The 24,304-nt window shown below is 62.9% G+C and overlaps 2 protein-coding genes across 2 annotated transcripts in view; one reads left to right on the forward strand and one right to left on the reverse strand.

The window, feature by feature from the left end:
• The window catches only part of PPP1R1A (protein phosphatase 1 regulatory inhibitor subunit 1A), a 29,646-nt gene extending 5,792 nt beyond the window's left edge, over positions 1-23,854 (forward strand). Inside the window, exons 2-8 of the mRNA XM_054051654.1 lie at positions 13,755-13,868; positions 19,199-19,259; positions 20,106-20,143; positions 20,925-20,988; positions 21,237-21,425; positions 22,142-22,209; positions 23,234-23,854. Of these exons, the coding sequence (XP_053907629.1) occupies positions 13,788-13,868; positions 19,199-19,259; positions 20,106-20,143; positions 20,925-20,988; positions 21,237-21,425; positions 22,142-22,209 (501 nt within the window). The 5' untranslated portion in view covers positions 13,755-13,787 and the 3' untranslated portion in view covers positions 23,234-23,854. The remainder of the gene's footprint in view (positions 1-13,754; positions 13,869-19,198; positions 19,260-20,105; positions 20,144-20,924; positions 20,989-21,236; positions 21,426-22,141; positions 22,210-23,233) is intronic.
• On the reverse strand, positions 1,392-10,998 carry TESPA1 (thymocyte expressed, positive selection associated 1). The gene is made up of 12 exons (XM_054051653.1): positions 10,042-10,998; positions 9,038-9,159; positions 7,661-7,857; positions 7,538-7,580; positions 7,020-7,069; positions 6,795-6,845; positions 6,457-6,493; positions 6,264-6,347; positions 5,962-6,170; positions 5,410-5,720; positions 3,870-3,957; positions 1,392-3,790 (listed from the first exon to the last, which is right to left on the reverse strand). Exons 1-12 carry the CDS (start codon positions 10,054-10,056, stop codon positions 3,678-3,680), a joined length of 1,320 nt encoding a protein of 439 aa, XP_053907628.1. The 5' UTR covers positions 10,057-10,998; the 3' UTR covers positions 1,392-3,677.
• Positions 23,855-24,304: the final 450 nt, after the last annotated feature.

Raw genomic sequence — 24,304 nt, forward strand, 5'->3', positions numbered from 1 at the left:
GTCGGGGATGGTTGGACTCCATGATCTCAAAGGTCTTTTCCAACCACACCATTCTATGACTCCAAGCCAGCCCAGCGATGGCCCCAGCAGGGACCACGACCTTCAGGAGATGAGGAGAAGCCATGGCTCTGTGGGGAGAGCTGAGCCTGCCGTGAACTGGATGAACAATCACCCCAGCGCTGCTTAACAAACAAACCCTGTCCAGAGCGTACGTGAGCCAGGGAGGGAACGAGCCATGGCAGGGCTCTCCAGACATGCCGGGCAGGAGGGAAGAGTGATGCCGGCACAGCCCTTCTTGACAGCCTGCGTCAGCATCACGACGCGGCCAACGCAGATGGAGCAGCCAAGCGTGACCCACCACGATGCCGGCACAGACAGCGCTGACGGCACGGCCGGCAGGGATTCGCCTCGGTGGTTTCAGACCTACAAGTTGAAAACACAGCAAAAACGTTGAGGTGAAGCTTTAGGAAAAGATTTTTGGAGGCACAAAAAGCAGCTCCCAGGGCTGGTAGGGGGGGAACGTGACCAGGAGATGCTCCAGCAGCTGCATCCTGGGTGGGGATGTGGATTGAGTGCAACTGGGGGTGGAAGGGGTGTGTGGCAAACCCACACCCAGATGGAGGATACGGTCCATGTTTGCAGCTGGTGACACATCATCTGAATGCCTGTGTCCAGTTCTGGAGTCCTCAGCACAGGGAGGACATGGAGCTGTTGGAGCGAGTGCAGAGGTGGCCACGGAGATGATCCGAGGGCTGGAGAACCTCCCGTATGAGGCGAGGCTGAGTGTTGATGTTGTTCAGTCTGGAGAGGAGAAGGCTCCAGGGAGACCTTAGAGCAGCTTCCAGGACTGAAAGGAGCTCCAGGAAAGCTGGGGAGGGGCTCTTGATCAGGGAATGCAGGGAGAGGATGAGGAGGAATGGTTTTGAGCTGAAAGAGGGGAGATTGAGGTGAGATCTTAGGAAGAAATATTTTCTTGTGAGGGTGGGGAGGCCCTGGCCCAGGTTGCCCAGAGCAGTGGGGGCTGCCCCATCCCTGGAGGGGTTCCAGGCCAGGTTCGATGGGGCTTGGAGCCCCTGATCCAGTGGGAGGTGTCCCTGCCCATGGCAGGGAGTGGGATTGGATGGGCTTTGAGGTCCCTTCCAACCCAAAGCATTCCATGACTCTATGAAATGCACCCTTCTTCCACCAGGATGGGGTTTGTTCATCGCCAACTTTAAATGCTCTGCACAGCCTCAATTCTTTTATTTTCAGTTTAAAACCTTCAAAATCACCTTGTCCCTGCTCTGGTAGGGTCTCAGGGCTTGCACAGCCTCTTTGAGAAGGCCCAGAGCTCAGAGAAGAGGACACTTTTCTGTTTGCACCAATAAATCCCCATTCCTGGTCCCCGGTAGAACCTTCGCTGCCTCTTGGCTTCAGAGATGGGGAATAAATCCTTGGTATTTTCCATGCCTTTCTCCTGCCCTTTGCCTGAGGGAGGGTTTGTGCCGTGTCCTCAGCTTCTCATGGCACCCCATTCATTCCTGGTGGGAAGAGGAAGGAGACAAGAACCTCAGAGCACCCAGCTTTGCCCCGGGGTGGGATTTTAGGCACCCGGATACACGGTGAGGAGCCAAAAGCCCCCAGGGAGGGAACTGGTTGCAGCTGGGATCCTGGCTCACAAATACACAAATAACAGGCACAGAGAGGTCTGGGGGCAGAAGTGTAACTTCATTAGGATACCGTCCCGGTCACAAGGTCCTCCATCCCACCAGTTTAATTCCTCCCTGCCCCAAAACCTCTGGCTCTGGTCTCAGAAACACCGAAGGCTTCAACATTTGCATCAAATGCTTCCATTTCCATGGGTTCAGCCCTGAATCTGGATGAAGATGTCACGCCGTGCCCCCAGCCCCGTCCTCGTCAGCAGCTACTTGTTCCCAGTGGTTCGTCTCTTCAGGGCACTGGTTTCCAGCTGGCTTCCAGTCTGGTTCCTGCAGGAACCGTGGGGATGGGATTGTCCTCAGGTGCCCCCAGGGATGGGGAACCCCAGCCCTCAGCTCCAGCTGTGCTCCACCAAGGCTTTCTCGGGAGGCTTCAGACACCCCATCCAGGACCTGTCCAGAAAATCCGGGAGCTGTGGAGAGTTTATTTCCTGGATGAGCCCAAACTGAGCACTGGGAATGTGCCTGGGGGACCCTCTGTGGCCCGTGGACCACAGCTTGCAGAAGCACCCAGGTTTGGGAGGGTCCCACAATGACCCGCTGTGGAGATGGAGAAGGATAAAGCACAGCCTTGGGCCACCCAAAACCGGCGTGGAGCAGCCCTGGCAGGTTCAGACCATTCCAAGGAAGGATGGGCTGTGGGAGCCAGCCTTGGTGCCCGAGGGGCCGTGTGGCTAATCCAGGATAATCCCATCTTTGACTGCTCTCCACAGGGAAACCCTGGGGTTTGTTTATCTATCAGGAGCTTCCTTTTCCAGTAACTCCTGCCCTGATGCCCTGGGGCTGGTCCCAACCTTCTCCCCAGCACAAGGCTCCTGAGAATGGGAGGATATGGACCACTGCCAGGATGGGGACCTACAATGAGGACCATGCAAGCCTGGAGGAGAACCACGGTTGCTCCTTCCCGAGGGTGTGGGGTTCTGGTTTGAGGTGACCTGTGACCTGTCCCCATCCCCTGAGTAGATCTGGAGGGGCAGGAGCAGAGCTGGATGCTGAATTTGAGGCTTAAGGACACTTTAGAGTGGACCCCAAGGCTGCGGGGGTACCAGTCAACACCCACCACCCTCCACTGTCCAAGCTCAGTGTTCCCAGGGGTAAAAGCCACCAACGAAGGTGCCGATGTGGCAGCAGCAGCGGCAGCAGCACAGGAGGGGTTAAGGAGCAGCTGGTGCAGTCCCAGCATCATCTCAGTGTGGTTTCCTTCAGCTGCCCAGATCTCTCAGAGGGGGAAGAACAGCGAGCCAGAAAGATAAGGTGACAGGAAGACGAAGAACAGGCCTGGAGCCATGAAGAACCCTGATAAGGAACCTGAAGAGAGGCTCAGTGGGGAAGATGGAGAGGCCAAAAAACTCCTGAGCAGTGCCCACCACTCCAGTCCCACCTCAACCACGGCATCGACATCCCACGAGTCCCCAGCCCCACCGTGAGGTCTGGAGAGCAGGAAGCCCCGAGCCTTGGTGGCAGCTCCTCTGTCCCCAGGGAAGACGTGGAGCTGCACAGCCCCTGCTCAGGTCCCTTTTGGGGACCAAGTAAATTGGCACCGAGGGTTTCCACTCCAGAGGGGATGGGCAGGGCTGAATCCCACCCCTCCAGAAGCTCCAGAGCCACCATCATCACTTTGGCAGCTTTATTCCCAGCGTGACGCTGGCTGCTCCCAGTGAACCCCCCTATCCTAGTGTTCCAGGCACTGCACCTGAGGGGACCAAAGTGTGGGTGATGTCCCCAAGAACCAGGCACGAGGAGATGCCCCCGGTGCTGCCCAGGTGCAGCTGTGGCCCCGGCGCTGGCAAGGCTGGGTGAAGAGGGGCAAAAAAGTCCTGAATCCAAAGGTTTTCTGTGCCAAACACCCACAGTTGTACCCACAGGGCTCAGCCTTGGTGGGCTTCGTGTCCCAATCACAGTGGAACAGTCCCGTTCGTCTGGTGCCAAACTGTGGCTCCTGTCTGTGCCTGGGAAAGCTCAGGTCCCTCTGTGGTGGCATCAGGTCATCTGGTCAGTGCCATGGAGATGACCATTCGGCGGCTGGCCGGGCACTGGCTCCTCCACGAAGCCGCTGCTGTCAGATTGTCCACTGCTGGCGTGTAGCAGGAGATCTGGAGCAGGGGAACACACGCTGGCACCAGGCTCACCTCCCTCTGCCCTCCAGGAGGGTGGGAAAACCATCCAACTCACTTCTCCGGACCCCGGCGGAAAGATGGAGACACCGGGCAGCTTCCTCGCGGGAATCGCAGCCATCGTCATCCTCGCTGGTGCTCAGCACCTGCAGATGGGATGGATGAGGAGCCGCACTGGGTGAGTGCGTGAGTGCATGTGCGAAGCCGCGTCTGTGCACACCCACGTGGGCGTGCAAGGATGCTCGTGCGTATGTGCGAGCCTTGGAGGGAAGAGGGGGAGGTGGGAGAATCCTTATCTCCCTTGGAGGGAGGAGAGAGAGGCAGGAGAATCCTCGCCTGCTCTGGAGGGAAGAGAGAGAAGCAGGAGTATCCTCATCTGCTCTGGAGGAAGGAGAGGGGGGCAGGAGCATCCTCGCCTGCCTTGGAAGGAAGAGAGGGAGGCAGGAGCATCCTTGTCTCCCTTGGACAGATGAAAGGGAGGCAGGAGCATCCTCGCCTGCCTTGGAAGGAAGAGATGGAGGCAGGAGGATCCTTGTCTCCTTTGGACGGATGAAAGGGAGGCAGGAGCATCCTCGCCTGCCTTGGAAGGAAGAGATGGAGGCAGGCGTGCGTGCACAGGAGCCACCCGCCGTGCCGTGACCCCAGCTCCCTCCTGCAAGAGGCTCGATTTGAAGCTCTAAATCATTCAAACCTTAAAAGCCCGAGGAGGCTCTGGGGACATTTCCCACTCCAGCTCCTTCCTGCCCTGTGCCCGCTTGCCTGGCATCACCCGCCGGGCAAAGGGACCCCTTGCGGTTGTCCCTCAGATCCCGGCCCCCTCCCCTTTGTGCCCATCACCCGGGTATCACCCTCACCTCCTCTATCTCAAAGGAGTCCACCACTTCCTCCCAGACGGGACGATGGGGTGAGGGACCCTTCCTGGGGGGCTGCAGCCCGGTGTCCCTTTGGGGTCCTCCCCGGCGCCAGCCCCTGCTCTGCCGAGCCTGGTGGCCTCCAGCTCTCGGTGTGTCTGAGCCGGCGAAACGTGTCCCAACAGGGTCCAAGGGGTCACCAAGGCAGCACCCATGGGATTCTGCCTTCCTCCTGGAGGAGGTTCCGGAGGAGACAGAACCGATGCCAGAGTCCCCTTCAGATCCCAGTCCCTCTGGGTGCTGAGGGGTGACGCACACCCAGCTGCCGTGGGGACCCAGTGTTGGGGACAAGGTGACATTTGCACACGGAGCAGTGGCAGCCACCATCTGTTTGTCCTCCACACCAACCTGACCTGTTCCCACCAGACACAGAGCAGCCCCCGTAGGGCTGTCACCGCTCCGCCGGCCGCGGGGACAGGACTGCTCCCTGTGTCCCCACGCAGCACCTGCTGGTGTCCCTGCAGTGGTTGGCCTCGGTGACGGCTCCTGCTCCCCTCCACAGCCCTCCAAAGTGTCCCCACCACCACGACGGGGACACGTGGGGACACCGTGCTCCAGACGCAGGGATGGCAGCACCGGGAGACCCCCCTCTGCCCCCCGCTGGGCCGTCCCCATGTCCCCATCCGTTCCCTCATGGACATCATCCAGGTCAAAGCAAAACTTTTCCTCCCGTGCCCGCTCCAGCACCTCCTGCACCACCTTGTCCAGGGTCTTGGGTTGGGTGGTGGGCACGGTGGTCACCCACATGGTCCCCCGTGGGCCGTCCTCATCCCGGGGGGATGCGTAGAGGCACATGGTGGACACGACCTTCTTCAAACGCTCCACAGGTGAGAGGGTGCAAGGTTGGGTGGGCGCGATGAGGAGGTCGGGGATATCGGGAAAAGCCCAGGTGAGGCAGGTGGGGGAGATGCGCTGCACGGGGGTCCGCGAGACGTAGGAGTAGAGGCAGAAGAAAGCATCAGCCGTGGCAGCCAAAGCTTGGACCTGCTGGAAGCGACCTGGGGGAGCAGAAGGAGATGGGGCAATCACAAGGGCTGTGGGGTGAAGGATGTTTGGTGCGGTTGGGATACGGGACAGGGTGGGCTGTGTGTGTTCCTTCAGCTCACAACTAGGGAAACTGAGGCACTAGAGCTTCTGGCCCACCACCACCACAAAGCAGCAAAGCCCGGTCAGGTTGGTGGATCCTACTCTATGTTTCGGCATCTTCCCAAGGATGCTGGGGACCCACGTGTCACTCACTGGCCAGCATCAGGCAGGGATCCTCCGTCTCCATGCGCCGCACTTGGGCCTTGAGGAAGACCTGGAAATCGATGCCCTTGGCACGGGAAGGAGCTGAGAAGAAGCGTGCAGGGACACGGGACACGGCGCCCGCCTCGCTCTGCACGAAGCCCAGGTTGTAGAGGATCTCCTCGGCATCTGCTTGCCACCACTCGAGGACGTCGGAAATGCTGCAGGGTCAGGGACATTCCCATCTCAGCCGCGTGGGGACCAGACTCAAAAAGGGGTGACCCAAACCCCTCAGAGATCCTCCCAGATCCTACCTGGAACTGGTCTTGGTGGTGAGGCTGGAGAGGGCACTGGAGGCCATGCTGTGCCCCAGGTTGAGGTGCTTGTCCCTCAGAGCTCTGTGACAGGGAGGGGACAGGGCTGAGCGAAGGGGACGCTGCCAGTGGGATGCAGGGGGATGATGTCCCCAGTCCTCCTGCCACCATCACCCGAGACCCCAAACCTCACCTGCCCTTGGCCTTGTCGCTCGCTGGTAGCAGAAGAGCTGGGAAAAGGGAGCAGAGAAGTGGCAGGGAGTGAGATGGGGCGTTTTGGGGACACATCCCACACTTGCCACCATGGGAGATGTCCTCCCAGTGGCCACTGCCCAGCAGGACAGAGCTTGGGGACAGCCTAGCTCCAAAAAAACCCTCCTGGAGTAAAAGCCACTAGTGTTGGTGGCTGTCCCCAAGCATCTGCTCCTGCCTGTCCTCAGCTCCCCTGCCTCCACCCTGGTGGCTCTGCCCATGGGGTGACAATGACACCACAAGAGAGGATGTCCCAGCACGCCCAGGGGCGCTTGGTACCTTCAGCTCCCAGGGTCAGGTCATCCTCAAAGCTGGTTCTGTTGCTCCCACCTGTTGCGAGAGAGCAAAGACTTGCGAGGCGCAGGGACACCCAGACCTGGGGACGGGTCTCGAGGTCCTCGGAGACCTCCCAGCACCTCAAGTACAACCCTTGGTCTAGGTGGGCTTTGGGGATGAGCAGGAACCACCAGCCTCAGGAGAACCACGGGGACAAAGCCAACGTACCCAAGGGGCCCAGCAAGCCCAACTCCTCCAGCGGCACCTCCAGCGATGACCTGCGTGGGGACAAAACCGCGGTTACAGCCCCATCCTTGGTGGCTGGAGGTGGGATGGGAGACCTGAGCGTGGCAGGACGGGTGGTGGGGACAAGGACACAGATGATGTGGCACGAGGCAAGAGCAAGGAGGTGGCAGCAGGGCTTGCAGGCGGTTGCACCAGGAGTCCCCTCAGCACAGTTCCACCATCGTGGGAGTCCCTGGAGACACCCTGGTGTTGTGCAAGGTGGAAGATGCCACCACCTTGCTCTCTCAGCCCCACCAGGAGTTTCCTGGTGGCACCCGTGTGATGCCGGGTATGGGACCAGCACCCCGTGCTGGTGGCCCTGGGGACCAGACACACACACGTGTCACCATCCCACAGGCCCGTTTGGGTGTGACTTCCAGGCTGGACTAAGCACGAGCATCGTCCCACCACCCTCGCCATGACACCAAACCGTTGTGGGAACGGCGCTGCCCCCGGCTCACCCGCACTCCTGCAGCCACGTCTCTATCTTGCTGGAGGGACTTGCTGGAAGGGGACAGAAAGACCTGTGAGATGTCCCAGCACGTGGAGACCCCATCCCATGTGCCCACCAGGGTCCTCCTGACCTTCAAGGAAGACGTCATCCAGGTGAGGTGGCTGCAGCTCCGGGACGTCCTGCATGGCGGCGGCTGCCTCCTCCTCCACCACGGTGGTCCGCCAGCACCGGCTCTGCCTGGCCCACGCACGCCGCTTCTCCCACGACGAGGGGCTGAGCACTGACGTGACCTCCATGGCCACAGCTCTGGGTGGGACAGGGATCTCCCTGCAGGATAGGAGAGCCATGAAGGTATAGGGGGGGTCTCCTCCATCTCTTCACCCATGGGACATTCTGGTCCAACCATCACCCAAGTGCTGCCAGAGTAGGAACATCCCAGTCCCACCAACACCTGAGCAATGCCAGAGTGGGAACATCTTGGTCCAACCATCACACCAGCTCTGCTAGATCAGGAACATCCTGGTCCCACCATCACCTGAATGCTACCAGAGCAGGAACATCCCGGTCCCACCATCACCCAAGCAATGCCAGAGCAGGACCATCCTGGTCCAACCATGTCCCAGAGCACCAGCATCCCAGTCCTACCATCACCCACCACACCAATGGGAAGGGAAATGCTTCACAGAGCCACCACGACGCTGGCCCCTCACACCCAAGGTCCTCGTGGTTCATCCTCCACCCCATGGCACTGTGCCACAGCCACGCCAAAAGTCCCCGGTGGAGAGAGGGCACCTTGTCACCAGTTCCCCATTCCACCTCTTTCCAGGCAGGGTGTGGGATGGGGTGAAGCCCTGGGCAGGACTCACCCAGGTCACCCTGGACCCCCGTGGTGCTCAGGGTGGAGATGTCACCTCCAGGCACCTCACTGGGGGTGATCAGAGTATGGTGGCCTCGTAGCCAAGCTCTTCACTTAGGCCTCATCTGGGGCACGAGGCCATGCGCTCTCCCATCAGAGCTGAAGACCCAGGAGATGCTGCACCCACCCTGGGTGGGCACAAACAGCCCCCGTGTCCACCCTTGGCTTGGCCAAAACCGGGTCAAAAAGGGGCTTTGAGCAGCCCGGCGAGGGGCTGTGGCACACAGGACTACGGATGGTGGACCAAGAAGAGCTCGTTGGTCCTGCCAGGTCCCAGAGCATGGGAATCACCCCTCACGGCATCCCCATGGCCACCATAGCCCCATTTCCTCCCTTCCAAACCCAGATCCACCCACCTCCCACTCTTCTGTTCTCCATCCCCGTGGCCCCAAGCCCTCCTCTTCTCCCACAACCCCTCATAGAAGAGTTTGAGCCAGAAGGAACCTTAAAGATCACCTAGTTCCAACCCCCCCTGCCATGGGTAGGGACATCCCATGGGATCAGGCTGCCCAAGGCCCATCCAACCTGGCCTTGAACCCTCATGGGGGGCAACCACTCCCCCAAACCCCTCTGCCCGGTGCCGGCACTCACCGATGCGAGAGGCAGCCCCACCGAGCGGTGCCTACGTTGGCCGTGGGGCCATCAAGTGTGGCGTGGTGTCCTGCTGCCCCAGCGGCGGCATCTGGCGTCAGCGCGAGGGGGAGGAAACGCCTCTGTTTGGAAGAGGAAACTCAAAAACTCAACGACAAAACTTCAAACGTTGGCCCCACATCCGCTACGGCAACGGGAAACACTTAATGAGTCGCTAATGGCGTTGAGGGTGGCCAAGAATAGACTGGGCAACCATCGAACCAGCCTGGGCAACCATCGAAATAGCCTGGGCAACCATCAAACCAGCCTGGGCAACCAGACAGCCAGCCTGGGCAACCATCGAACCAGCCTGGGCAACCAGACAGCCAGCCTGGGCAACCATCGAACCAGCCTGGGCAACCAGACAGCCAGCCTGGGCAACCATCGAACCAGCCTGGGCAACCATCCAGCCAGCCTGGGCAACCATCGAACCAGCCTGGGTGACCATCGAGCCAGCCTGGGCAACCAGCCAGCCAGCCTGGGCGACCATCGAACCAGCGTGGGCGACCATCGAACCAGCCTGGGCGACCATCAAACCAGCGTGGGCGACCATCGAACCAGCCTGGGCGACCATCGAACCAGCCTGGGCAACCAGACAGCCAGCCTGGGCAACCAGCCAGCCAGCCTGGGCGACCATCGAACCAGCCTGGGCAACCATCCAGCCAGCCTGGGTGACCATCCAGCCAGCCTGGGCAGCCATCGAACCAGCCTGGGTGACCATCGAACCAGCCTGGGCAACCATCGAACCAGCCTGGGCGACCATCGAACCAGCCTGGGCAACCATCGAACCAGCCTGGGCAACCATCAAACCAGCCTGGGCAACCAGACAGCCAGCCTGGGCAACCATCGAACCAGCCTGGGCAACCATCGAACCAGCCTGGGCAACCATCCAGCCAGCCTGGGCAACCACATGGTGATGGGCACAGCCCCACTGAGGACAACCCTGACGCGGGGACACCACTCACCTCCAGTTGGAACATCACGGGAATGGAGGTAACACCCCTGGTCCTTCTCTCTCCACGTCCCTCAGGAGATGGATCTCCACCATATCCCTCAGGAGATGGATCTCCTCCACCATCCCATCATATAAGGCTGGTGGCTCAGGGCCCAGCGCTGCCGGGAAGGGTGCTGAGCACTCCGGTGATATTTTTGGTGCTGGTGGATCAATCTCAGCATTAACGGCTCCTTTGGGGGCAGCAGGGACTCAGGACCCTCTTGGCCAGTGGCCCGTGGGCAACCAACCAGCTGTGCTCCAGAGGACCTCATCCTGCACCCCGATGCCACCCAGCGACCTCACAGGAGACGCTGAGATGGGGGCACAGCACCCCCAGGGTCAGGGGATGTTGATTTTAACAAACAAAGGGTGCTGGGTGGGAGCTGGGAATGGTGAAGCCCCGCAGGGACAGACTCAGCACCAGGCAGGATTGGACCCTGGGAGCACGGGGGGTCCCTGGGGAGGAGGGGGGACATCTGAGGAGGGGAGAAGGCGCCCCCAAAATCAATTGGATTAGGGGGGTCAGGACCCAGCCAGAGCATCCCTGCAGGAGGAGACCCAGCACTGGGCAGGATTGGACCCTGGGAGCAGGGAGAGCCATAGGGGTGCCTGGGGTGGAGGGGGGAGAGGACCCCCTCAAAATCAATTGGATTGGGGGGCCTCAGCACCCACCCAGAGCATCCCTACAGGAGAAGACTCAGCACCGGGCAGGATTGGACTCTGGGAGCAGGGAGAGCCATAGGGAGGTCCCTGGGGCGGAGGGAGGGACCCCAAACCAGGGGAGCAGGGACCCCAAAATCAAATCAGCCGCAGCACCCCCAATTCTGCCGCCTCACGGAGACCCCCAGGTTCACTCTCCAGGCCGGGGGGGCCTTTGGGGGTCACTCAGAGGCTCAGGCAGCCCCCCCTTCCCCGCCGCCCCCCCCCCGCCTGACCTAGATCTGGGCTCCCTGCAGCCTCCTGCCTGCATGAATAAGTGATGGGAGCGCAGCGGTGGCTGCGGGGGGGCTCCCCCCACCCTGCCCCACGGCTGGGGGGCAGAGCAGTGAGGTTAGGGGTGCAGCCAGTGCGGAACTGGGGCAGGGGGGGGGGGGGGGGGCTCGTAGAGCTCACCCCATAGATCCCACCCCATAGACCCCACCCCATAGACCCCACCCAATACACCCCACCCCATAGATCCCACCCTGCAGATCCCACCCCATAGACCCCACCCCACAGACCCCACCCTGCAGATCCCACCCCATAGATCCCACCCCATAGATCCCACCCCATAGATCCCACCCTGCAGATCCCACCCCATAGATCCCACCCCACAGACCCCACCCTGCAGATCCCACCCAATAGACCCCACCCCATAGATCCCACCCTGCAGATCCCACCCCACAGACCCCACCCTGCAGATCCCACCCCATAGATTCCCCACCCCATAGATCCCACCCTGCAGATCCCACCCCATAGACCCCACCCTGCAGATCCCACCCAATAGACCCCACCCCACAGACCCCACCCAACAGACCCCACACCCATAGATTCCCCACCCCAGAGATCTCCCCTTTGCAGACCCCACACCCTGCATTCTCCCACCCCACAACCCCCCACCCCAAAGACCCCCATTCTACAGACCCCACCCCCAGATCCCCCTCCATAGATCCCACCCTGCAGACCTCGCCCTATGGATCTCACCCCATAGAACCCCACCCTGCAGATCCCACCCAATAGACCCCACCCCATAGACCCCCACCCTGCAGATCCCACCCCATAGATCTCTCCCTTGTAGACCTCACACCTTTCATTCTTCCACCCCACAACCCCCCCCCCGCCAAAGACCCCCATTCTGCAGACCCCCGCCCCATAGATCCCACCCCATAGACCCTCACCCCATAGACTCCACCCCATAGATCTCCACCTTGCAGACCCCACATCCTCCCACCCCAAAGACCCCCATCCTGCAGGCCTGGGTGCTGGGGGGGGGTGGGGGGGACAGGGACCCCCAGAGCCACCGGCCGTGCCCCCCGCCCCCCACCCCGATCGATGCGGAAGCGCTTCGGGGTGAAACGGGCGCAGTCGGACTTTGCCCACAGCCTGGCGGGCCCTGACCTGTGCACACGCGTGTGAGCACGTGTGTGTGTGTGCACGTGTGTGTGTGCACACGTGTGTTCAGTGTGTGTGCGCACACATGTGAGCGTACAGGTGTCTCTGTGTGTACACATGTAGGGGTACAAATGCGCGTCCGTGTGTCCGTCCATGCGTCCATCCCCATGGCAGTCTGTCCGCGCGTTCCTGTCCGTGTGTCCCTCCCTGTGTTCGTGAGTCCATCATTGTGTCCCTGTGTCCGTCCCTGCGTCCATTCCCGTGTATCCCTCTCCGTGTCCGTCTGCTCCTCCTCGTGTCTGTCTGTCCCCATGTCCATGTTTCCCTCCCTGTGTCTGAGTCCACCCTTGTGTCCATGTGTTCCCGTGTCTGTGTGTCTGTATCCGTGTCCGTCTGTCTCTCCCTGTGTCCCCATGTCTGTCTGTCCCCCCTGTGTCCATCTGTCCCTCCCCATGTCCCCATGTCCGTGTGTCCATCTCCGCATCTCTGTCCCCCAGTGTCCGTGTGTCCCTCCCATTTCCCCATGTCCATCTGTCCCTCCCATGTCCATCAGTCCATCCATGTGTCCGTGTGTCCCTCCCGTGTCCCCGTGTCTGTGTCCCCGTGTCCATCTGTCCCTCCCCTTGTCCATCTGTCCCTCTCGGGTCTGTGTGTCCCCGTGTCCGTCTGTCCTGCTCATGTCCATCTGTCCCTCTCTGTCTCCATCCCACCCATGTCTCCGTGTCCGTGTGTTCCGTGTCCATCTGTCCCTCTCCATGTCCGTCGGTCCCTCTCATGTCCCCGTGTCCGTGCGTCCACCTCCGTGTCTCTGTCCCTCCCCGTGTCCCCGTGTCCCTCTCGTGTCCGTCTGTCCCCGTGTCCCTCTGTCCCTCTGTCCCTCCCCGTGTCCCTCTGTCCCTCTCGTGTCCGTCTGTCCCCGTGTCCCTCTGTCCCTCCCCGTGTCCCCGTGTCCCTCTCGTGTCCGTCTGTCCGTCTGTCCCTCTGTCCCTCTCGTGTCTGTCTGTCCCTGTGTCCCTCTGTCCCTCTGTCCCTCCCCGTGTCCCTCTGTCCCTCTCGTGTCCGTCTGTCCCCGTGTCCCTCTGTCCCTCCCCGTGTCCCCGTGTCCCTCTCGTGTCCATCTGTCCCTCTGTCCCTCCCCGTGTCCCTCTGTCCCTCTCGTGTCTGTCTGTCCCCGTGTCCCTCTGTCCCTCCCCGTGTCCCCGTGTCCCTCTCGTGTCCGTCTGTCCCTCTGTCCCTCCCCGTGTCCCTCTGTCCCTCCCCGTGTCCCCGTGTCCCTCTCGTGTCTCTCTGTCCCCGTGTCCCTCTGTCCCTCTGTCCCTCCCCGTGTCCCTCTGTCCCTCTCGTGTCCGTCTGTCCCTCTGTCCCTCTGTCCCTCCCCGTGTCCCCGTGTCCCTCTCGTGTCCGTCTGTCCCCGTGTCCCTCTGTCCCTCTGTCCCTCTCGTGTCTGTCTGTCCCCGTGTCCCTCTGTCCCTCTCGTGTCCGTCTGTCCCTCTGTCCCTCTGTCCCTCCCCGTGTCCCCCGTGTCTCTGTCCCCGCTGTGCCCGGGGCGGGGCGGGGGCGGTGCTGGGCGGGGCGGGGCGGGGGGGGGCCCCGGGAGCCGCCGGAGCCGCCGGAGCCGCCGCCCGGATGGAGCCCAACAGCCCCCGCAGGATCCAATTCACGGTGCCGCTGCTGGAGCCGCACCTCGACCCCGAGGCGGCCGAGCAGGTGGGGGGGGCACGGGGGGGGGGGGGGGGACAGCGAGAGGGAGGGGGACACGGGGAGGAGGGGGCACGGGGGGAACCGAGGGGTCCTGCAAGGAGGGGGGACCTGGGGGGGGGGGGGGGGACCGCACGGAGGAGGGGGACACAGGGAGGGGAGATGGGGGGGGGGGAGTACAGCCCGGGGGGGGACACACACACGCCTGGGGGGCAGTGAGGGTGACACAGCTGGAGGGGGGACAGCAAAGAGGGGTGGGAGACGTGGCTGGGGGGTAATGGGGGGAGCTGAGGGGTCCTGCAAGAAGAGAGGATGCGGGGGATGGGGGGGGGGGCAGCCCCTCGTGCAATGATGGGGGGGGGAACCCCGGGACTGTGGGTGACACGGGGGGGGTGGAATAAAGGACACCCCCAGTGCCACCCACCTGCCACGTCCCAGCACCCCCCCAGTGCCACCCCCAGCTCCACACCAGCACTCCCAGTTCCACCCCCAATTCCACCCCCAGTTCCACACCAGCCCCCCAACACTCCCAGTTCCACCCCCAATTCCACCCCCAGCTCCACACCAGCACTCCCAGTTCCACCCCCAGCTCCACACCAGCCCCCCCAGTTCCACCCCCAGCTCCACACCAGCACTCCCAGTTCCACCTCCAGCTCCACACCAGCACTCCCAGTTCCACCTCCAGCTCCACACCAGCCCCCCAGCACTCCCAGTTCCACCCCCAGTTCCACACCAGCCCCCCAACACTCCCAGTTCCACCCCCAGCTCCACACCAACCCCCCAACACTTCCAGTGCCACCCCCAGCTCCACACCAGCACTCCCAGTGCCACCCCCAGTTCCACCCCCAGCTCCACACCAGCGCTCCCAGTGCCACCCCCAGTTCCACCCCCAGCTCCACACCAGCACTCCCAGTTCCACCCCCAGCTCCACACCAGCACTCCCAGTTCCACCTCCAGCTCCACACCAGCCCCCCAGCACTCCCAGTTCCACCCCCAGTTCCACACCAGCCCCCCAACACTCCCAGTTCCACCCCCAGTTCCACACCAGCCCCCCAACACTTCCAGTGCCACCCCCAGCTCCACACCAGCACTCCCAGTGCCACCCCCAGTTCCACCCCCAGCTCCACACCAGCGCTCCCAGTGCCACCCCCAGTTCCACCCCCAGCTCCACACCAGCGCTCCCAGTGCCACCCCCAGTTCCACCTCCAGCTCCACACCAGCCCCCCCAATCCCACCCCCAGCTCCACCCCCAGTGCCCCCCCCAGGTCCACCCCAGCCCCCCCCACTGTACCCCAGCAAGTCTGTGGACTTGGAATGGGCAGAACTGGGCGTCCGTGGGGACACGGGGCCGTGGGGACAGGGGGGACAGGGCCAGGGCCACGTGCCATCCTGGGGGGGGGGTAGGGTTACAGCCCCCCCTGTGGTCCCTTGGCTCTTGCTCAAGCCCTGGTCCCGCTGGACGCCATCCCAGAATAGCAGCGAGGGGTGACCTGGGGACAGCGCTGCCCGCGGGCGCTGGGGACCCCCCCAGCACCCCCTGTGTGCCCCCCTCGGCCGTGGGGTGTGGGGGCTAAGAGGGGCACTTGGCAGGACCCCCACTCCATCGCAGCCGTGGGAGGCTTTGGGGGGGGTTCATGACTTGGGGGCTCCAACCAGGAGTCCCAGCTGTGTCCCTCCCCCCCAAAACTGGGCACCCCCTGCACCCCCACCCCACATCACCCCACTTTTCTATAGGGTGCAGGGGGCTTGGCAGGACCCCCCACCCCATCGCAGCAGTGGGAGGCTTTGGGGGGGGAAACATGAGGAGTTGGAGGACTCTGACTTGGGGTCCCAACTGTGTGTCCCCCCCCAAGATTGGGGTCCCCCCCAAAGCGAGAGCCAAAAGTAGGGGGGGGGGACCCCCCGGCACCAGCCTGGGCTGGGGGGGCTCGTGTCCCACCTCCCGTCCCAGGCGGGGGGGGTGCAGGAACCACCCAGGGTGTGTCCATGTGTCCGTCCTTGTGTCCATCCCTGTGTCCGTGTGTCCCTCCAGGGTCTGTCTGTGTGTCTCTCTCTGTGTCTGTGTGTCTGTTCCCATGTCCATGTGTCCCTCCAGGGTCTGTCTGTGTGTCCTCCCTGTGTCCGCGTGTCCCTCTCTGTGTCCGTGTGTCCCTCCAGGGTTTGTCCATGTGTCCGTCCTTGTGCTCATGTGTCCCATCCCCATCTCCGTGTGCCCATCCTTGTGTCCGTCTGTCTGTCCATCCCTTCTGCCTGCTGGAGCCCCGATCCGGCCACGCTGGGTGGCGTGGGAGGATCCCTGGGCTGGTGGCAGCAGGTGACAACGCCGATGTCCCCTGCCTGGCTTTTGGGGGTCCCTGCAGGGGTTCCCCTCGGTGGGGGCTCAGCACCTCGTGGCACAGCGTCCCCCGTGTCCTGCAGGATTGTCCCCAAGCCTGCCCAGCCCCACCCTCCAAAAGGACCTCATCCACAGGGATCTTCTCGTGTCCCCCCTGGTCCTCACAAGTTCTGGAGCTCCTGGAGCCCCAGCTCTGCCCAGAGCGTCCCTTTGCCCGGGCCTTCCCAGTGCCACCCGTGGGTGCCAGGGCTGCTCCGGGCCTTTGTCCTGCATCCCTGCCCGTGTCCCCAAGCCCGCCCGGAGCACGGTGTGTCCCCAGGGCTGGGGGGGAACAGCTCTGTCATGCTGAGATGAGATGGACCCATCACATTCCCAACGTCGATCCCGTTCTGGCCCCCAATCCCATGCCGGTCCCCGATCCCATTCCCATCACCAATCCCATTCCGGTCCCTGATCCCATTGCCATCCCCAGATCCCAGTCCCATCTCTGATCCCATTCTCGTCCCCTGATCCCATTCCCATCCCTGATCTTGTTCTGGTCTGGTCCGAAATCCCATTCCCATCCCTGATCCAGTTTGGTCCCCGATCCCATTCCAATCTCTGATCCCGTTCTGGTCCCCGATCCCATTCCCATCCCCGATCCCATTCCCGTCTCTGATCCCATTCCCATCCCCGATCCCATTCCGGTCCCTGATCCCGTTCCCATCCCCGATCCCGTTCCCATCCCAGATCCCATTGCCATCCCGGATCCCATTCCGGTCCCTGATCCCATTTCCGTCTCTGATCCCATTCCCATCCCCGATCCCGTTCCCATCCCGGATCCCATTCCCATCCCTGATCCCATTCCGGTCCCTGATCCCATTCCCATCTGTGATCCCATTCCGGTCCCCGATCCCATTCCTGTCTCTGATCCCATTCCCATCTCTGATCCCATTCCCATCCTCGATCCCGTTCCCATCCCGGATCCCATTCCCATCCCTGATCCCATTCCGGTCCCTGATCCCATTCCCATCTGTGATCCCATTCCGGTCCCCGATCCCATTCCTGTCTCTGATCCCATTCCCATCTCTGATCCCATTCCCATCCCCGATCCCGTTCCCATCCCGGATCCTGTTCCCATCCCTGATCCCATTCCGGTCCTTGATCCCATTCCCATTTGTGATCCCATTCCCATCTGTGATCCCATTGCCATCCCCGACCCCATTCCCATCCCTGATCCCATTCCCATCCCCGATCCCGTTCCCATCCCGGATCCTGTTCCCATCCCTGATCCCATTCCGGTCCCTGATCCCATTCCCATCTGTGATCCCATTCCCATCTGTGATCCCATTGCCATCCCCGACCCCATTCCCATCCCTGACCCCATTGCCATCCCTGATCCCATTCCCATCCCTGATCCCGTTCCCACCCTGGCTCCCCGCTGGGATCCCCGGCCATTCTCCGCTCTTGCCAGCGGCTCCTTAATCGATGGTGGAGATTGATCTAAAAATAGCGGCAGTGGCGGCGGAGAGCCGGGAGGGATGGAGGGATGGGAGGAGAGAGGGAGGGAGGAAAGCAGGGATGGAAGGAGAGAGGAATGGAGGAAGGATCGGAGGGATGGATGGAGAGAGGAATGGAGGGGTGGAAGGAAGGATGGAGGGAGAGGTGGAGAGAGGAGTGGAAGGATGGAGGGATGGAGGAGGGCAAGGAGGGAGAGGTGGAGGGATGAAGGAGTGGGAGGAGGGATAGAGAGAGGGAGAGAGGTGATGGAGAGGAATGGAAGGATAGAAGGTGGGATGGAGAGAGGGAGGGATGGTGGGAAGGGTGAATGGATAGAAGGAGGGATGGAGATCAGGTTGGAGAGAGGGATGGAAGGAGGAGTGGAGGGCAGAAAGGAAAGAGGGATGGAGGATGGAGACAGGGATGGAAGAAGGCCCAGAGGATCCACCCTGTGGCATCGGGATGCTCACCTCCCCCTGGGCAGGAGACATCTACTCACTATGGGTCCCCAACCCCATCCTGGTGCCGGGGGGGGGGGGGAAGGGGGGGCACATCCCTGCCCCACACCCGGAGGTGCTGGAGCATCCCAAGGGCAGCTCTGCCTTCCCGGGATCCATCACCAGGGGGTGCGGGGTGGGATCCAACCTTGAGGGACCCCATCCTGGTCCAAGGGTGGGGTCGGACCCCTGAGTTTGTGTTGGATCCCTGGCAGGAAAAGGGCAATTCCTGGCAATCCCGGTGTTTCCCCGGCTCCCTCCAATCTCCGTTTCAAATCCAGATCGCAGGTTTCTATGGCAACGGGGCCGACACGAGAGGATGCTCCGGGGGGATGCTAGAGCTGGGGGGGGGGGGGGGGGGGGCGGGGGGGAGGTGGAGAAGGGGGCTTCCTGCTTTCCTGCCTCATTAGCATCTCATTAGCATCTCATTAGCATCTCATTAGGCATCCCGCCTCATTAGGGAATCCTCGCCGCAAAATTCATTTTCTGGAGGAACTCAGTTAGTGGGTCAGCGGGGAAAGGGGGCATGAGAGCACCTGCGGGGCACGGTGTCACCGCTGCCACCACCGCCGTCACCGCCACCACCAAATACGCCGTGGCCACCAAATCCCCCTCCAGGGCCACTTAGTCTCCTACCAGGGCCACCAAAACCGCCTTGAAGTCAACCAAGATGGGGGGGATGAGGCGAGATGCTCCGGTTGACCTTGGCCAAGGACTCTGTGGCCACAGAGGAAGGGCAGGGCCACGGCGGTGTCACCACGGCGGTGTCACCGCGCCGGTGGCCTCCTGGGACTGGGGTATAATTAGCTCCTGGCTAATTAGGGCTGGTGATGGAAAACACATATGTGTCCGGCTACGGGAGCCACTGGGCCACCACCACCCTGGGGACGAGGACATGGGGGGAGGTTGGCTGGGTGTTATGGGGATGAGGACACGAGGGGGGGGCTGTGGGTGTTGGGGGGACGCGATGGGATGTGGCTGCTCATCCTGACTCTCTTCTGTCCCCCCCACCCTGTCCCCCCCCCCAGATCCGGAGGCGCCGACCGACTCCGGCCAACCTGGTCCTGAGCAGCGACCAGTCGTCCCCAGGTGGGTCCTCGTGGGTCACTCTGGGCTCCAGCCCCCTCCAAGGGGACCCTGAGGGGGGGACTGCCCCACACGATATTTGAGGATCCCCCCATCCACATGGCTCAGAGAACCCTGGGGGGGCTCAGGGACCCCCATATGCAATGTTGAGGGACCCCCTTCCAGGCTGCTTGAGGACCCCCCTATGCGATGCTCAGGACCCCCCCAGACATGATGTTTGGAGAGCCCCCCCAGTCGACGCTTGGGGAACCTGGGGGAGGGGGGTGTCAGGGACCCCCATGCACCATGTTTGGGGGCCCCCATGCACAATGCTCAGGGACCCCCAGATGCAATGCCCAGTGACCCCCGGGAGGGGGGGGCAAGGACCCCCCCACGTGATGCTCAGGGACACTGTACTGGGGCACTGGGAGATTGATGGGGGGGGTACTGGGACACTGAGAGGTGTACTGGGACACCCTATGGGGGCACTGGGAGGTTGATGTGGGGGGTACTGGGACACTGAGAGGTGTACTGGGACACTGTACTGGGGCACTGGGAGATTGATGGGGGGGTACTGGGACACTGAGAGGTGTACTGGGGCAATGTATGGGGGCACTGGGAGGTTGGGGGGCTACTGGGACACTGAGAGGTGTACTGGGACATCCTATGGGGGCACTGGGAGGTTGGGGGGGCTACTGGGACACTGAGGGGTGTACTGGGACACCCTATGGGGGCACTGGGAGGTTGGGGGGGGGCTACTGCGACACTGAGGGGTGTACTGGGACACTGTACTGGGGCACTGGTGGGGGTACTGGGATGCTGAGGGGTCCCAGCCCCCCCTCTGACACCGACCCCCCCTCTGCCCCCCAGAGATCGATGAGGATCGCCTGCCCCACACCCTGCTCAAGGTTGGGGGGGGGACGACCCAGGGCACCCCAGACCCACAGAAGGACCCCGACCCACGCGGTGTCCCCCAGCCCCATAGGTTTCTCCCCAGGGAGCCACTCAGTGCACCCCCCCAGCCCCACCATGTGCCCTCTGGCCCCACATGGGACCTCAGGGTGCCCCTAGAGCCATAGGGTGCCCCCAAGCTCCCCATGGTCCCCTCCAGCCCCATAGCTGCCCCTCCCCAGACCCACAGGGTGCCCCTAGACCCATAGGGTGCCCCCAGGGTGCCCCCCCAGACCCACACAGTGCCCCCCAGGGCGCTCCCCAACTCCCCAAGGGTGACCCTAGGGTGATCCCAGCCCCACGGGGTGACCCCCAGGGTGGCCTCCAGCCCCACATGGTGTCCCCCAGCCCCATAGGTTGCCCCCCAGGGTGCCACTCGGGTATCCCTCAGCCCCACAGGGTGACCTCCCAGGGTGCCCCTAGACCCACAGCCGCCTACAGCCCCAAAGGGTGACCCCCAGGGTACCCCCAGACCCACAGGATGCCCCTAGGGTACCCCTCAGACCCACAGGGTGACCCTCAGGGTGCCCCCAGACCCACAGCCCCATAGGGTGACCCCCAGGGTACCCCCAGACCCACAGGATGCTCCTAGGGTACCCCCCAGCCCCAACCTCCACGAGATGACTCCCAACCCCTCAGCGTGCTCCCAGCCCCACACACTGCCCCCCCAGCTCCACCTGGTGTCCCCCAGCCCCATAGGTTGCCCCCCAGGTCCCCCTGACGCCCCCTTCCCCGCAGTCGGGCTTGGCCGTGTCGCCCCGGCAGAGGAAGAAGGTCTCTCGCACCACCCCGACCATGAAAGGTACTTTTGGGGTGGGGGGGGACAGAGCCCTGGGTGCCACCAGGGACGAGTGCTGGGGGGCCACCACCCTTGGAGCCCCTCGGCCGTGTCCATCCCGGGGCAGAAGCGCGGGCACAGGGGATGCGGGCATGGCCGATGCCACCATGGGGGGTTGAGAAGCCACCAGGCTTGGTGGCCTCTGTCTGGTGGCCCCGCTGGGTGCGTGGGGACAGTCCCCGCTGCCCCCCAGCGCCGTCCCTGCCCGGCAGAGCTGCAGATGATGGTGGAGCATCACCTGTGCAAGCAGACGCAGGGCGAGGACGACGACGAAGCCACCGGTGGCCACGAACACGGTGGCCTTGGCCACTGTCCTCACCACGGGGACCCCCAGCATAGCCACGGCCCCGGGGCCACTTGCCCGCTGGCCACGCACGAGGGTGGCCCTGGTCCTGGGGACGGTGAGTTCCTGCCTCCGCGACCCCCAGGTTGCCCCCAACCCCCAGGTAGCCCCCCCAGCCCCCCAGGTTGCCCTCAATCCCACAGGTTGCCCCCTCAGACCTCTAGGTAGCCCCCCAGCCCCATAGGTTGCCCCCAAGCTCCCAGCTTGCCCCCCAACCCCTAGTGCACCGCCTAAGTAGCCCCCCAGCCTCACAGGTAGCCCTCAACCCCCCAGGTTGCTCCCCAACCCCCCAGGTAACCCCCAGCCCCCAGGTTGTCCCCAACCCCCCAGGTTGCCCTTCCAACTCCACAGGTAGCCCCCCAACCCCTCAGGTTGCCCCTCAACCTCGCAGGTTGCCCCTCAACCCCTGAAGTAGCCCCTAAGCCCCCAGGTTGCCCCCCAACCCCTAGTGCACCGCCTAGGTTGCACCCCAACCCCACAGGTAGCCCACAGCACCCCCAGGTTGCCCCCCCAACCCCACAGGTAGCCCCCAGGTAGTCCCCCAACCCCTCAGATTGCCCCTCAACCTCGCAGGTTGCCCCTCAACCCCTGAGGTAGCCCCTAAGCCCCCAGGTTGCCCCCCAACCCCTAGTGCACCGCCTAGGTTGCCCCCCCAACCCCACAGGTAGCCCACAGCACCCCCAGGTTGCCCCCCCAACCCCACAGGTAGCCCCCAGGTAGTCCCCCAACCCCCCAGGTTGCCCCCCCTCACTCTGGGGGCTCACCCCTCCACAGGGACCCCCGGTGGCACCCACAGAGCACCAGGGGACAGCGCTGGCGGAGGGGCTGCCCCCCACCAGTAGGTGAGGACTGGGGGCACTGGGAGGTACTGGAGCACTGGGAGTGCTGGGGGGTTACTGGGATGCTATGGTGGGATACTGTGGGGGGCACTGGGACACTATACTGAGACACCGGGGAGGCACTGGGATACTGAGGGGACACTTGGTGGTTACTGGAATGCCATACTGGGATACGGGGGGGGGGGGGCACTGGGACACTGGGTGGTTACTGGAATGCCATACTGGGATACGGGAGGGGAAGCACTGGGACACTGGGTGGTTACTGGAATGCCATACTGGGATACGGGGGGGGCACTGGGACACTGAGTGGTTACTGGAATGCCATACTGGGATACGGGAGAGGCACTGGGACACCATACTGAGACACCAGGGAGGCACTGAGACACTGGGGGGACACTTGGTGGTTACTGGAATGCCATACTGGGATACTGGCGGAGCACTGGGACATGATACTAGGACACTGGAAAGGCACTGGGACACTGAGTGATTACTGGGATGCCATACTGGGATACTGAGGAAGGGCACTGGGACACCATACTGAGACACTGGGGAGGCACTGGGACACTGGGTGGTTGCTGGGATGTCATACTGGGATACTGGGGAGTCACTGGGACACAATACTAGGACACTGGAGAGGCACTGGGACACTGAGTGATTACTGGGATGCCATACTGGGATACTGAGGAGGGGCACTGGGACACCATACTGAGACACTGGGGAGGCACTGGGACACTGGGTGGTTGCTGGGATGTCATACTGGGATACTGGGGAGTCACTGGGACACAATACTAGGACACTGGAGAGGCACTGGGACACTGAGTGATTACTGGGATGCCATACTGGGATACTGAGGAGGGGCACTGGGACACCATACTGAGACACTGGGGAGGCACTGGGACACTGGGTGGTTGCTGGGATGTCACACTGGGACATGTGGGGGGGGGGGGCACTGGGACCCTGGGGGATTCCTGGGACCCTGGGAGTGCACTGGGGGCACTGGTTTCACTGGTTTTTCCCCCCCTTCCAGAGGCCCCAGCGCTGGATTTTTTTAGGATTCCATCGTTTTCTACAATTTTGGGGCTCTCGGGGAGGGCTCAGGACCCCCCAGCACTGGGGACACTGGGAACACTGGGCTGTGCCCCCCTATCACCCCTGGGAGACCAGGAGCGGCGCCCCCCCCCCCTTTGCACACGCGTGTGCACTGGCACATGGGGAGGGATTCACATGACCACGGCACACGCGTGTGAGATCCCCCCCGGGTTGGTGCTCGCACGCACACGCGTGTATTGGTCCTGCATGAGTTGGTGTTTGCACGCACACGCGTGTCTACTTACATGTGGGTTGGTGTTAGCACACATGTGTGTGCGATCACATGCAGGGAGGGGTGCATGCTCACACACGCGCGCCTGCTCGCACACACACGTTTGTTGTTCGCACATACACGTGCAATCACACCCGTGTGCCTGCTCACACGCGTATGTTGGTGTTTGCACACACACACGTATGTGCAAGCACACGGGTTGGTTTACACGCTTACACGCGGGGGGGGATGCAGGTGGGTTGGGGGTTCCCCGCACACGCATGTGCACACCCGGGGGGGGTCACTCCCTTTGCACACGTGATTCGCACACACCCATTGCACACGCAGAGAACACGCGTGTGCATGGGGCAGGGCCCCCCCAATAAAGGGATCCTGGCTCTTTATCGCCTCCTCCTTGATATGCTGGGGGGGGGCTCAGGATCCCTGGGGGGGGCTCAGGACCGTCGGGCTTGGGGGGGGGGGGCTCAGGATCCCCTTGGGGGCTGGAGGGGGAGCTCAGGACCCCCTTGGGGGGGTTCAGGACCCTCTTGAGAGGGGCTTAGCACCACGGGGGGGGGGGGGCTCAGGACCCCCTTGGGGGCTGTGAGGGGGAGCTCAGGACCCCTGAGGGGAGCTCAGGACTCTCTTGGGTGGTGCAGGCAGCACCCACTCCTGGGTTTTACCCCCTTCCAGGGTCCAATCCTGCCCTGTCACCTCCTCCGTCCCCCTCCCAGGCCCCATCCTGGCCCCCCCCCCAGCACCAAAATGGGGTCCCCAGTGCCCACGCCAAGGGGTTGA

This window comes from Cuculus canorus, chromosome 29, assembly GCF_017976375.1.
Source record: "Cuculus canorus isolate bCucCan1 chromosome 29, bCucCan1.pri, whole genome shotgun sequence".
In the NCBI taxonomy this organism is placed as follows: Eukaryota; Metazoa; Chordata; class Aves; order Cuculiformes; family Cuculidae; genus Cuculus; species Cuculus canorus.